The 13,422-nt window shown below is 38.1% G+C and overlaps 1 protein-coding gene across 1 annotated transcript in view; it reads left to right on the top strand.

Annotated features, from left to right (window-relative positions):
- Nucleotides 1-13,422, top strand: part of TRAPPC9 (trafficking protein particle complex subunit 9) — a gene marked incomplete at its 3' end in the record, with an annotated part of 503,806 nt that overhangs the window by 178,804 nt on the left and 311,580 nt on the right. The window contains exon 20 of the mRNA XM_080610640.1: nt 3,937-4,047. Coding sequence (XP_080466766.1) covers nt 3,937-4,047 — 111 coding nt within the window. The remainder of the gene's footprint in view (nt 1-3,936; nt 4,048-13,422) is intronic.

The raw sequence follows: 13,422 nt of genomic DNA, 5'->3' as shown, positions 1-13,422 counted from the left end.
CTTGAGGGTTTCTTGTTTCCTTTGTAGCTTTATTATAGTGTTAATTCTAATGTTCCAGTGCTTCTGCTTTGTCTTGGTTTCTTTACCTGGCTGCAGCTTCCAGTATTGGGAATTTTAATTCAATTTAATTGCAATTTTAATTGAAAGATTTTTGTAACCTTTAATTGTCTTTGGATTTCATTGTTCTAATTGTCTCTTTGATGCTATCTTGTACTTACTCTGACTGTCGAGTGCTATCTTTTTCTACACTCTTTATGTTACCTTCAACCATTTTATACCTTATTCTTCTAAGTTTTCAAAGTCCTGTAATAATTCTCAAACTTTGATTTTTATTTTTTTACTTAAAGATTTTCCTGGAGAATGAACTAAAATTTGAAAAGGAAAGAATGATTCCCCCTACGTGTCTATTTTGTGTAGTGCTTGAAGAGGGTGAAGTAAATGTCGTGCTGATGAATAATTCTCTCTGCATAGTCCAGGAGTTCATATTTGGGACTTTTTAGTATTAGTGACGGTGTTTAGTCCTGAAGAGCTGCTGCTTATATAGGTCCTTTGTATTTATGGCATGAATTGTTTTATTTACAAAACTTTGGTTCTCCTGCCAAAAGATATTGCGCAAGGTTTGAGTGTTATTTCAGGCAATTTTTGGATTTTGCTATGGGATAAATAAGAAATTCCTTCCATATGGAATTTTGTAAACATAGTCTTAGCAGAAGCTGCTCTTGCAGATCATAAACTGGGAGAGGGTAGATTTAGATTAGATATAAGGAAGAAATTCTTCCCTGTGAGTGTGCTGAGGCGCCGGCACAGGATGCCCAGAGAAGCTGTGGCTGCCCCATTCCTGGCAGTGTTCAAGGCCGGGTTGGACACAGGGGCTTGGAGCAAGCTGCTCTAGTGGAAGGTGTCCCTGCCCGTGGCAGGGGTTGGAGCTGGATGAGCTTTAAGATCCAACCTAACCCATTCTGTAATTCTCTCGTAACTTCCTATCTACTGGAGGGGCAGAAGTTGTTTTACAGGTTTTATCCCACTCCCCCAGTGATGAGATAGAAGCCAGAGGGTTTTTTTTCTCCCTTTCTCTTTCATTCTTTACTGGTAACAGGGTAGCTACAGACTCAAATACTGCTCTTCCGGTTACTTCTTTCATGTGAACTGTTGAGGAAGGGAGTTTCTAATACAACCTACGACTCCCTGTATTTTCTAAATTCTTGAGTTTTGACATGTGCCTCAGGCACTCAGCTACCCTCATGCCGCCTTCTCTCTAGTCAGTATTCATTGGGGTTTTACCCAAAGAGAGTGAAAACCCTGAAAATGTATATAAAAAAGCTTCCACCCCCACTTCTGCTTTTTACTTTAGCCAAGAGATGTGCTGCTGCCTCCAAGGAGTGCTCGCTTGTTATTTAGTGCCTGACTGCATGTGACATTGCTATCACTTTTGTGACCTGAACCTTAAACTCCCGTACTTGTCCTAGGAGTGTTCCAGTCTCAAGCGTTTGCAAGCTAGCAGCACAGGTCCTCTTGTATACGCTCTGAAAAGGATGTCTCTTGATTCTTTTGGAAGAGAGTTGCATTATGAACCAGAGAATCTGTTTCCAAAGTAGGAGAGCAGTTCTTAAATTCTTGCTCCTCTTCAGCGTAATTGCCCTTGGAATGGCTGGTGTTTGATTGTAAATTATTATGCAAGAAGATAAATATACTTGGTTGCCTGAGGCACAAAACTGTAGCTTACTTAGTTTGAATATGTATATTTTTGGAAGGATGGCTCTGATGACTCAGCTTACCAACATACTCCTCTTTCTTCCCTTTATGGAAACTCCTGGTTCCAAGTGAACTCTTTCAAATTAATGCTGCTTGTGAGTTCTGCTTGTGACACCGACTACAAGATACTTTTCCCTACTTATTGATTCTGATAGGAATTATATGGGGTGATTTGATCCATAATCCTTGTGCAATGACTGTATTATTTTATACTATAATTCACAATGTCACGTAATTTTGTTATATGTGCATTTAAACGTCAGAGACATTTATAGCTAAAGCTAATTTGTAGTGATGCTTATTTGTTGGAATATTTGTTGTTAATCATAGAATCAAAGACTGGTTTGTGTTGGAAGGGACCTTAAAGATCATCTAGTTCCAGCCGTTCTGCCGTGCACAGGGACACCTTCCACTAGACCAGGTTCCTCAATCAAAGCCGCATCCAACCTTGAACACTTAAGTACCTTCTTAGGGAGTTTTGAATTTCAGAGTAGACTGATGAAGCAGTCTGGAGACGTTCAAGTCCGGTCTGGATGTGGTTCTGGCCAACCTGATCTAGTTGAATGTGTCCCTGTTCATTGCAGGGGATTGGGACTAGGTGACCTTTGAAAGGTCCCTTCCAATCCAAACTATTCTACGATTCTGTTGCAGCTCTATGATTGTATTTGACATTTCACTTTCTGGTTCTGTTGTTATTTGTGCATATTTTCATAAAGAAAAGTTTAGAAATAAGAATAAAAATTTACCATGAAGTTTCTTCTCTGTGGCTTTATCAGTTTGTTATTTCCTAAGGTGACCAGAAATCCGGTTGTTTTATTAATCCTGAATGTTTCTAAGGAAATTTGTATTTGAAGAATAGTAGCTGAAAAATAAACACTGTGAGAGGTGCTTGTGTTTGCCTTTTTCTTACAGAAGGACAGAGTTGTCTCAGAGTAGTTGGTATAATGGAAAAGTACTCTAGTTGGCAGCTTGTTTGGGTCTGTAGAGAAACCGGCTATTGTAGTAAATGGAATTTCTCCCCGACACTGGGCAAGGGTTTAAATTTTTGCTTGTAAATTTATTCTTAAAAAGATATTGTCAAGGTAACTTGGAATAATAAATCTCTTCCATGTGAATGCTCAGAGAACTGAAAAAATCTGTGGCTTTTTGATAGAAATGAATGAGAATTCAAATGCTATGGGACTTAATATTGGACAGGTTGTAGTTGTCATAGAACTTCCCTTTAGGCTATACACTTCTGTCTAGTTTTAGTAAAAATAATATTCAGTTATTAGAAAAGTTATTCACTAGAATTATTGTTCTCTAAAAATATTAGTCAGTTATTCACTAAAAATACTATTATTATCAGTGAAAGAGTAAAATACTCTTTTAATTGGAGAAGTGTATAAAACATATATGTGAATGTACGGATGTTTCTGCATACCTCGAAGGAGGTGATCCTGCCCTCTGCTCTTGTGAGAGCTCACTTGGAGCATTGTGTGCAGTTCTGGTGTCCTCAACATAAAAAGGACATGGAACTGTTGGAACAAGTCCAGAGGAGACCACGAGGATGATCAGGGGACTGGAGCACCTCCTGTGTGGAGACAGGCTGAGAAAGTTGGGGCTGTTCAGCCTGGAGAAGAGAAGGCTGCGTGGAGACCTCAGAGCAGTTTCCAGTATCTGAAGGGGGCTACAGGGATGCTGGGGATGGACTCTTCATCAGGGACTGTAGTGACAGGACAAGGGGTACCAGGTTAAAACTGGAACCGGGGAAGTTTAGATTGGATCTAAGGAAGAAATTCTTTACTGAGAGGGTGGTGAGGCACTGGAATGGGTTGCCCAGGGAGGTTGTGAATGCTCCATCCCTGGCAGTGTTCAAGGCCAGGTTGGACAGAGCCTTGGGTGCCATGGTTTAGTGTGAGGTGTCCCTGCCCATGGCAGGGGGGTTGGAACTGGATGATCTTAAGGTCCTTTTGAACTCTGACTATTCTATGATTCTGTATATGTGGTCTAGTGGAAGGTGTTCATGCCCATGACAGCGGGTTGGTACTAGATGAACTTTAAGGTCCCTTCCAAGCCAAACCATTCTATGATTGTGTGATATATATTTTTATTTATGTATAAATACTAATTCTGATATATATATAATAATTTTGTGTTGTGTTACTGAAATTGTACTATTCTTCTTTCCCCCCATCTGAACAGCACTCGGCAGTGCCATCTACTTCTAGATGTCTTCAATTCTACAGAACATGAGCTGACTATCAGTGCTCGGAATAACGAAGATTTAATTCTGCATGCTGGGGAGTGTCAGCGGTAAGTGCTTTCAGTATTAAAACAGCCCTTGGTTTAACATGATTATTTATTTATATATAATTGATGATGTTTGGGACCTATTTTTCTTTTTTAAACATTGTACACGTGTCAAAGAATATGAGTTTTACTTTCTCTAAGGTGCCTCAATGAATTCCAGCAATATCTCAAATGAATTTATTCTGACTATGAATCCAGTAGAACTGAGACTAACAAAATATAGAATAATTGGTTCTGAGGTGTACCGCACAATTTGTCTTTATAGAATGTTTTAATATATTTTTCATGTGCTCTGGATGTAGTTAAAACCTGCTCTCACTAGTTTATTATCCTTTCCCAGTATTAAACAGTCTGTATGTGGTTCCCCAGTTGTTTCATTAGTTTTTGTAGAAAGAAAACTGCAGGAAAGAAAAACAGAATTGAAGAAAAAGCAATTGCAATTTCAGTGGAAAAAATATTTTACATTAAGTAGGCTGTTATCTGTATTGGTTCTTATAACCCTGCTATGGTGATGGTAAAGGTCATTTTGTAGCTAAGTATAACTATTATTTGCCATGGTGTATCTACCTAGGTCTCCTACTGCTGGCTGTACCCTTGGTTGCTTGGTTTATCTCCTTCAATGACCATTAGATCTCGATAACACCATTTTCACCTTAAAAAGGTGAAACTGTGAAAAAGAAAAGATTTCCATTTGCTCATGGGCTATCTCTGCACAGTTCTCTTCTTTGGGAGAGTTGTGCTGCAATTAAATGATGCAATTGATGAGCTTATTTAAAGAGAGATACTTTTAAGTCTTTGAATCTTAGTCGGAATAATAAGTTCAAAGTAAACCCCCATCAATTGCAAGGAATTCAACTGTCAAAAAGAAGTATAGAATAGGCAATGATAGCAGCACATTTGGAAAGCTTTTCTGCCTTAGTGACTCAAAAAGCACAACCACGACATCGACTCAAAGCAAAGCTGAATATTCTCAATTTTACTTTATCAAGGAATGGACAAAAATATGAGTAACATACAGTACTTGTTCCTTTTAGAAAGAATTGCCTTTTTCTCTCTTTTTTTTTTTTAAAGCAGTCTAAATATTCACCAGAATGTTCATGTTCTTACCTGTTTTGCAGTTAAAATTGGTTTGTAATTTTGGTTTTATGCATCTTGCTATTTCACATCATTTTTGTAGTTGATAAACTCTGAAATGTTTCACTCTGAATTTTGTGGACAATGTGTAACAAATAAAAGTAATGCTACAATAGGGTTATAAGATAACTTTGCATCTCCTGGATTGAATTACTTTTATTTTCCTGTGATTTTGAGGATTTCAGTTTTAATATCCTTAAATCATTATATTGCAATGGATATAAACCCTTTCAGTAAGTTTTCTGAAACAGTCATTTATCAAGGCTGATTATGTATTTGCTGCAAGTATTTAAACCTTTTAAGGTGATTTTTATTCTTAGTGCAAATTGTTTTATTGTTTGACCCTTGGTTAGAAATTGCATGGGATTTCTTATCAGTTCTAAACTCTTTTGTTCCCTACTTCTTAAATGATGAGTGTTTTTAATTGTAGTGATGTGTATATAGTTCCTGTGTATATTAGAGTTTTAATTCTGATTTTGATCAGAAATTGAGTTTTGATTCTGATGGATCTGCTACAGAAACATAACTGGAACATTCACTGGGCCTTAAAATGAGCTTTCCTCTTCCAGCAAAGGGCTTTGGATTATTTTGCCAAAAGAAAAAAGAAATTAAAAGTCAGAAATCTTCCCCTTTTTTGAGCAATGGTTCCAGACCTTTCCTTTTTAACATAGGACGGTGATTATCAGCAGCTTGCTTTTGTTTTCAGTCCAAATACACAATGCTTTCCACAAGGCCTACTCTTAGGTTCTCCTTTTATTATATTTGTTCCTTTGGAGGTTGATTTTTCTTAATATCTGATTAATATTTAAAGAAAGACTCTGAAGTTCAGGCTTTTTTCCCCCTTCCCTGTACCTTCTGGATTCCGTCCTCGTTCTTCATGTTTTCCTCATTCCACTTTTTTGCCAGCTTTGGTGGCGCTGGCTTCCTTTTGTAATTTACAGTCCTTCCATTCATCACCATCATTTTAAAATCTCCTGTCCTGACAAAGTGTAGATGGCAGGAAATTGTTTTCTTCATTTCTGTGTTTATTGCAGCAGACTAGATGTGTTTTCATATTCTCTGCCTACAGACCTACAAAGAGGGATAATGCTGCATCCTGCTTACGCTTGCCTCTTTGCTTCCCACTTTGTATGTTATGTTTAGAAAGTGAAGTAACTTGGAAGTCTCTGATGTGTTGCCTCTCTATATTACGGAGCCATCACTTTAGAATACAAGTTTTGCTCCCTTGTGCCTGCCTGGTGAAAGGGAATTTGCAGGGGATTCTTCCATTGCTTTTATGTAAGATGAAGCATAGTGATGGAAGGTTCTGGATGCTGCACTTATTAAAGCACTCTCCATAACATACTTGATTTATAACGAAGGTATACAGTTGGCCATGGTGCTGGAAATGAGGAGGACATGGAATGAGAAATGCCAAGAAAGGTCTGGGATCATCAGCAGATCAGTACTGGCACTGTCAGATCTTGCTGGGTCTGTGCAGGGCAGTCCCTACTATCAGTCTCATTATTTGGTGCGTTCCAGCCCTCTCCTTTTCTCCAGTGTATTTGTATTTATGTAAAATGGATCAAATGTGTAGAACGCTGCACACCCTTTTTTACTTGAAGAACTGCAGTTTGCTTCAATTAACTGAAAGATAGGGTAATAATAGCTGCTTCAGTAAAACTGCATGCAGTATGAAAAAATGGTATTATACAATTAAGGAAAAATGACATTCTCTAGGCCGTTAGAATACTAACTGGAAAATATATGCCTCTTTTTGTACAGTCAGATTATTCCACTGACTAGTGAAGATTATAATTTTAGCTCTCAGAAAACCTTTAGCTTGCAATTTACTGTAATTTTAAAGCCATTGATTGGGAATGTTTCGTGTGTGCATTGTAACTGTTCTCAGAAGCAATGCTATTTTCCCTCTATTTGAGAATAGAGGAACAAGGCTTGGCTCCCTATTGTTTTAGGGTAAGAAATGATAATTTGGGTTTAGAGATTATTTTGTTCATTCATTTTTCTGTCTTTTATTGTTCTATGTTCTGCAGGCATACAAATGGAAAGGATCAGCCTTTCATTTTTTTCCTGTATCCCAGGATGTTAATTAATTATGAAGTCATCTTCATACTGCCCTTTTTGTTTTCCATATGCTTTGAAATGTTCCTTTGTGTCCCATTGTGGGAAAAGTAGTGATATGTTTTACTTTGAGTTCTTTTCAGAAGAGTGTGAGGAGAAGAGAGAACTAAGACTCATTTGGGGGAGAGAAGAAGAAAGGCAATTTGCTCTCCCTCTCCTGTGAGGTTGAATGTTGAATGAAAGAGAGGTGCAAGAAAGTTCATTACAAAGCTGGGTTAAAAATCAAATTAGTTTTTGCTGCTTTACATCCGCAATAGTTCTTTTTTAAAGCTTTAATATACACAGGAAAATACACTGGACAACTGTGGTACTGACAAAAAGTTGTCAGAGAAGTTACCCTGCTGAATTGCGTCTGCTATGAGTGATGCTGAGATGTTGGTAGTGCCTTCAGTTAGTTACAAATATGTTTGACATACCACACTGTGGTGTCAGTGTGTTGTTAATCTATGCAGGTGAATATAATTCACGTGATGATAAGGGAAACAAGTACTGTGAGGATGCTGAGGCACTGGCACAGGGTGCCCAGAGAAGCTGTGGCTGCCCCATCCCTGGCAGTGTTCAAGGCCAGGTTGGATGGGGTTTGGAGCAACCTGGTCTGATGGAAGGTGTCCCATTGCAAGAGGTTGGAACTGGATGAGTTTTAAGGTCCTTTCCAACCCAAACCATTCCAAGATTCTGTGATGATGGTTCTGTGATGTATGTTATTAGAAGGTTCAACCTTCAGATATTTTGCTAGGTTAGTGAGGTCACTTGTCTGCAAAGCTGTTTCTTGAATCAGTCATACTACACGCTGTTGAAACGGCTTTGCTGTGAACATAGGAATGTTTTGCATGTAATCAGCAGAGAAACTAAAGTTGTTTATCACGGTGATGTAGCATTCAACATGGTCTGAAATGGAAGGATATAGCAGACAGCTCTTGGAGGGGAACTGTATTAGGTATGTTAACAAAAAAGTGTTGCCACTAGCAGTGATTTTAATTTATTGAAAAACTTAGGTATGGTAATTATTGTGTTTCTTACGTGATTATCAAACCATTAAAATTAATTTTCATGACAACCCTCATTTATGCGTAAATCACATCATAATTTATGGTAATAGATGTTATCTCATCATGTGCCCCATGATATCTTATTTTGTACAACATACCCTGCACTGCCTTTACATTTCCATTCTGTGCACAGTGTGTCTGGCATTCAGGAGTGGCAAACATCATCATCCCTGGGAGATTTATCATGGTGATGGTCTGAGTAGATCAATCCTCTCATCTATCCTTGTGGTACAACACAACTGAGTTGTGAAGGTCTTCCATGTGGATGAAACTCCAAAGTTGGTGGCTGTAGATGTAAAACTGTTATAAAGTTTTCAGAGTCTTTTGACCTTGGTGTGAGGACCAGAGGGATTAAAGCTTGGGACTGGAGTGAGGAGTTCAGATATGAAGAGCAAACAGGAGCTGGGTAAGAACAGGGTCAAATAGTGCCAGTCATGAGGAGCTGTGAAGTATTTCTTAATGATTCAGGCATCTTCTCCACAACAAAGAGAGCTTCTCCACTAGATGCTGGAATGAAATCTAAAATACTTTGAGAGCTGTGTTTCCTTGAGAATAATAAGTGGCCCTGAAGTTCCGGATAGGTGCATCACTGGTACAGGCCAGGTGTACTGCAGTTTCTGCAGTATTAGTTAACACTGCCTATACATATTGAAAACATTTTGCAAGAAGTCCTCTTCCAAAGGGTATGAGAATTAAAAATTCTGCCCCTTTTTAAACCAAAGTTCCCTTAATAAATTTATTGTCCCTGTGTAAGTAAATTACGATTGTGATTTCTCATAGCTGCCAAGTCAGTGCCTAATTTGTGTGTTTGTTTATGACAAGGCATGTTGTCTGTATGAGAGATTAATGATTTTTTCCCTACACTACTGTTACAGTTTATGCTTTAAAGACAAAGCTGCTCTAACTAAGGCTTTATGTGCTGTCATCGAGAGAAAATAAAATTTCACAGCAATTTGTCTGGGTCTTCATGTTAAATCTGTGGCAAGCTGGAAGTTTCTGAGATACCTTCAAATAAATAGTGCTAAAGGTTGTATTAACTAAAACATGAAAATCACCTGCTGTTTTCAGGGTAGTTGTCTTTATTTTGTCCTAATTTGATATTTTTTAAATATACATTTAATTTTTTTAAGGCTTGCCATTTTTTACTCATAGCCAGATCAATTTTTAAATATATACTACGTAATTTTGACTGAATAATTAGTTATTTTTAGCAAAGAAATTTGAAAGGATATGTTTGGGTTGGGAAGGGTGATTTATCTAGCACTGCTCAGATCCACAGTATGGTCCAGTTCTAATGTTCATATATATTACAAAGCACTATGAAAATATTGGAGGAGTTACAGGAGGAATATGCAAAAAGTCTTCGCTGGCAAAGTAATAAACAATGTAAAGTAAAGATAAAGAGCAATAGAAGGAATAATAAAGAGAAATGTCAGTTTGGGACTGCTTTATAGTTAGAGCACTCAAGGAATTTCTTTGCAGAAAGGGTCATGCTTGTGGTGAGAAGTTAAACCGGATGCTCTTTGAGGTCATTTCCAACCTTGGCTCTTCTTTGATTCCGATTCTTCAGTAAAGTGTAAAGGAAGGTGATTGCTTGTGGTTGGAAGTCTTCAGTGTGAGTGTACTGCAGAAACCCAAAACAGGATAGGCGAAGAGAATGAGAAGTGAGAATTATGAAGGTCCATTCTGCACACACTGATATAAGAAAGAGGAGATCAGGTGGTAGAAGGCACACATAATTGATGAAAATAGCGTAGATGTTGACTTCAGTTAGATAAGCACAGCAAAATTTAAAAGGGATTATTAATGTATTCTGTAAAGTTGGGTGAATACAAGGACTCTCTTTAAAGGTTAAGGGAGGTGAGGACACCGAGAAAAAATGACCTTTGAGCTGTCTATGAATACAGCTAGAAATGAAGAGATTTCCACGCCTCAGGCATTGTCAGAGTGTTCAGCAGTCTCCCTTACAGAGAAGTCAAAGCAAAGAAGCCGACTGCTTCTAAGGTGTCCTCAGTGAAATTTGGCGAAGACCTGCCTGCAATTGCTGCACTTGCCAACAGTAAGACCTTTTCCAGTGTTCTGTTGCTGTAATTGATGGTGGGAAAACAAATACCCTTGTAGCTTTTACAGCAACAAATACATGAATAGATGCCTGTTGCTCCTTCCATTTCCTCCCCAGGGCAATGGAGTCATGGAATAATAGAATCAACTAGGTTGGAAAAAACCGTTAAGATCATCAAGTTCAACCATTACCCTAGACAATATCATCCTTTTTTTCTCAATACATAGTTATGGTGTATTTCTATAGGTAATCATAGAATCCCAGGTTGGAAGGGACCTCAAGAATCATCTGGTTCAACCTATTTTGGGAAAGCATGATGTAGACTAGGTGGCCCAGCACCCTGTGCAGCCAAATCTTAAAAGTGTCCAGTGTTGAGGAATCCACCACTTCCCTGGGGAGATTGAATGTGCAAGAGAATCTCTTTCCTATGATTTGCATTTGAATTTAGCATTTCTGGTTTTGTCAAAACCCCACATATTTGAAACACAGATAAACATCCCTTCTCTAGTTGGTGATATGGAGCCTTCCCCTTGGGTAGGCTTCTCAGGTTTGTCTCATTAGATGTTTCCCCACACTCCTTCCCCATTTCATTTGAAAGACTCAGTGTATTGATTATATCAGTTGGAGGATGCTACACTGGGAAGGCACTGGTATTATATGACTTCTCATAAGATGATTCTTCTCTTCCCACTTCTTCAAAAGTAGGTCTGAGCGAATTGACTGTTTTCCTAAATCAGGGGTGACTCACTCGCTGCATCTAGCCTGCATGGCAATTTTTCTGACCTCTTTGAACATTGACTTGACCTCAGGAGACCCAATTTGTGCTATTTCTAGTATTTTGTGTGTGCAGTTAGGAAAACGGTAGGTTTGTGAATGCAAGCCAAGTTTGTCTCTGACAGAATTTATTAAGTTGAGTAGGGTACGGCATAAACGTGGCTAAATAGGTTGGCCTTTATACAAAATATCAAACAGATTCAGTATGATTTTGGTGTCCTAGCTTTAGATGATCTGTAAATCGCTCAAATTCCAAAATAATCATCTTCATTTTCACCTTAAATCATAAGTAGATCACAGGTTGTGGGAAGTGCAGGGCTCAAAATCTGTCTCTTTGAAAAAGTCAGAATAACTGATTTTAGAATTCAGATTTAGAAATTATTAACAAAAATCATGTTTGGAGGTTTTGTTTTTCTTTCTTTTTTAACAGAAGAAACAACATTTTCTTGTTCCTTCATTTTTTCAATACTTGGGAAACTATTGAAAATTTTTGAGTGCTTGGCACATTAGTGGAAGCATTCGACAAAGTGCAGACGCAATAAAAATTGGCTGAATACAATGCTTTTTTATTGAGGGTTCATTTTTTGTGCAATATTTGTGGAAGAAGAAGTAAGAATGTAAGAAAATTTGTGTTATTTTCTTTTGTTAGAGAACAATGGAATCACAAGCTAAAGAGGAAAAAATACTACTTCCTGAAGGAAGTCACAGTTGAAGTGGCTATTGTTTGCCCTCACTTCACACCTAGTCAAGCCAGTAGATTCATATTGTGGTTTAAAGAAAATCCATGTTTCAACATAGATGGAGGATGGATAGTGGAGAAAGAAGCTGAACTTTATCAGCTTTTCACTGGGCATTAGTCTCCTCATTAAATAAGAAATATCAGTGTTCACAGGAAGAAATGATTCAATGGAAATTTGGGGTTCATCTATTCTTTTTAGTGGATTTTCTGAACATTCAAGGGGGCAGGTAAATAACATTAATCAACATTGGTGTTTTCTACTGGTGTTTGTCAGTATTTATGTGAGATGGAAACTCAAATAAAAATTTCTGTTGTGTCTCAACCTCTGTGATCAGCACCCCGGAGACAGGCTGTTGCTGGCTTTCCTCTTTTAGTAAAGTTAGAAAGTTTCCAAGTTAGAAACCTGGGAACACGAAGTCAAATGATAGACAACCGCAAGGTAAAAACAGGTGCCAGCTTTTATCTGCAGCTCTATTAATACAGTTGGCATGGCTCATTCTTCCCGAAGCCAACAGTGTTATGGGCACATGCCCATATGAATTGGTTCATCCATCACTTTCTTTTGTCCTCTACGACTTTCTGTCTTTGCAGTGTTTGTCCTGTTCTGTCTCTTTTTCCAGAGGACAAATTCTTTCCCTTAGCCTTTCTTCCTGTATTTTTCTGCTGTTACAGATGGCATAGTGCCAGTTTATGGTAAGGCCTATGGCCTCCAGACTCATAAATTACTTTAAGTAGTGAGTTACTGGGAGAAGAGTGTGTTTGCATAATTCTGTGTCATAGGACCCGTTAGACACATTACTCTTTACTTTTACTCACACCTAAAACCTGGTGCCTTGTACATTCGCCTAACAGACGAACAAGTGCTGTGGAATTCATTTTCCTGATGAATTGATCTTCCTGATGAATTGATCTAATATTGTACTTGGAGATTGGGAATAAGAAGTGAAGGATATCTAGATGAGCAAAACCTTTAGAGGTTGTAGGTTCAAATGGTGAAGATAACTGAATAGTTTTAGTCCATTTCCTAATTAACCATCATCTTTATTTTCAGGGAAAGAGCCACCTAACACATTTCAGGACATTTTTGTTCATGCTGCCAGTAAAGAGTGAGCATTTGGGTGTAGGTAAAGCTCCGGATCACACCGGGTTTGATCGATATCCTTAGATAAATAGATTCATTTAGCCTATAGCACTACCTGTATTTAGGAGCACTTGCTGTGTTTTGTGGCTGTGGTGACATGGTGACTGCATTAATGGGATGAAAGAAGATTGTCTTGAGTGGCTGCCAGTTACGTCTGCTTTAATGGCCAAAGAATTTATTAAAGTTGCACTCTGATGTTGCACTGATTTGGCTTTCTGCCTGCTCTCTGATGTTCTGTAAAAGATCGTGATGGCACAGCATAGATTTTCTGAAGTTGGAAATGAAAATACCCAATTCCTATTAATTTACCTTAGATGATCAAAAGTGTAATTAAAATAGCTGGTTTATGAGTCTTTCC

The sequence above is a fragment of the Psittacula echo genome, assembly GCF_963264785.1.
Source record: "Psittacula echo genome assembly, chromosome: 2".
NCBI classification, from domain to species: Eukaryota; Metazoa; Chordata; class Aves; order Psittaciformes; family Psittacidae; genus Psittacula; species Psittacula echo.
Note: the sequence above shows the minus strand (reverse complement) of the source record. Positions and strands in the feature narration are given on the sequence as shown.